This window comes from Penaeus monodon, chromosome 23 (assembly GCF_015228065.2).
Source record: "Penaeus monodon isolate SGIC_2016 chromosome 23, NSTDA_Pmon_1, whole genome shotgun sequence".
Classification (NCBI taxonomy): domain Eukaryota; kingdom Metazoa; phylum Arthropoda; class Malacostraca; order Decapoda; family Penaeidae; genus Penaeus; species Penaeus monodon.
In genome coordinates this window covers 40,769,443-40,769,774 of record NC_051408.1, presented here as the reverse complement: position 1 = coordinate 40,769,774, position 332 = coordinate 40,769,443, and the positions used below count along the sequence as shown (strand labels likewise).

Genomic DNA, 332 nt, shown 5'->3' with positions numbered 1-332 from the left:
ACAGCCAGAAAACAGAGAATGTTTGCACAGGATGCCCACCTTGAGCGCCAGAAGCTTGGACACTATGATTTCATCTTTGGCGTGCGCTGCAATGAAGAGGGCCTTGCACTCGTCGTCCCTAGCATGGCTCTTTAGAAGGAGGTCCAGCATGCCCAAGTCCCTGTTCCGGCAAGCCTCGACCAGCGCTGTGGAGCCTGATGGAATTTTGTTGCCCCATATAGCTTGGTAGAGCCTAATTTCTTTGTATACATAGTCAAAGTTTGAATGAAAGTTTTTGTTTCTAAAGCAGTCTGTTGGTACAAGAAAAATGAGATACCTTTAGTGTAAGTACG

General features: G+C 46.7%; 1 protein-coding gene across 10 annotated transcripts in view; it reads right to left on the bottom strand.

Annotated features, from left to right (window-relative positions):
* The window catches only part of LOC119588069 (leucine-rich repeat serine/threonine-protein kinase 1-like), a 34,372-nt gene that overhangs the window by 22,558 nt on the left and 11,482 nt on the right, over positions 1-332 (bottom strand). For all 10 annotated transcript variants that reach the window (XM_037936766.1, XM_037936764.1, XM_037936767.1 and 7 more), the window contains exon 8: positions 40-194. In XM_037936766.1, coding sequence (XP_037792694.1) covers positions 40-194 — 155 coding nt within the window. The remainder of the gene's footprint in view (positions 1-39; positions 195-332) is intronic.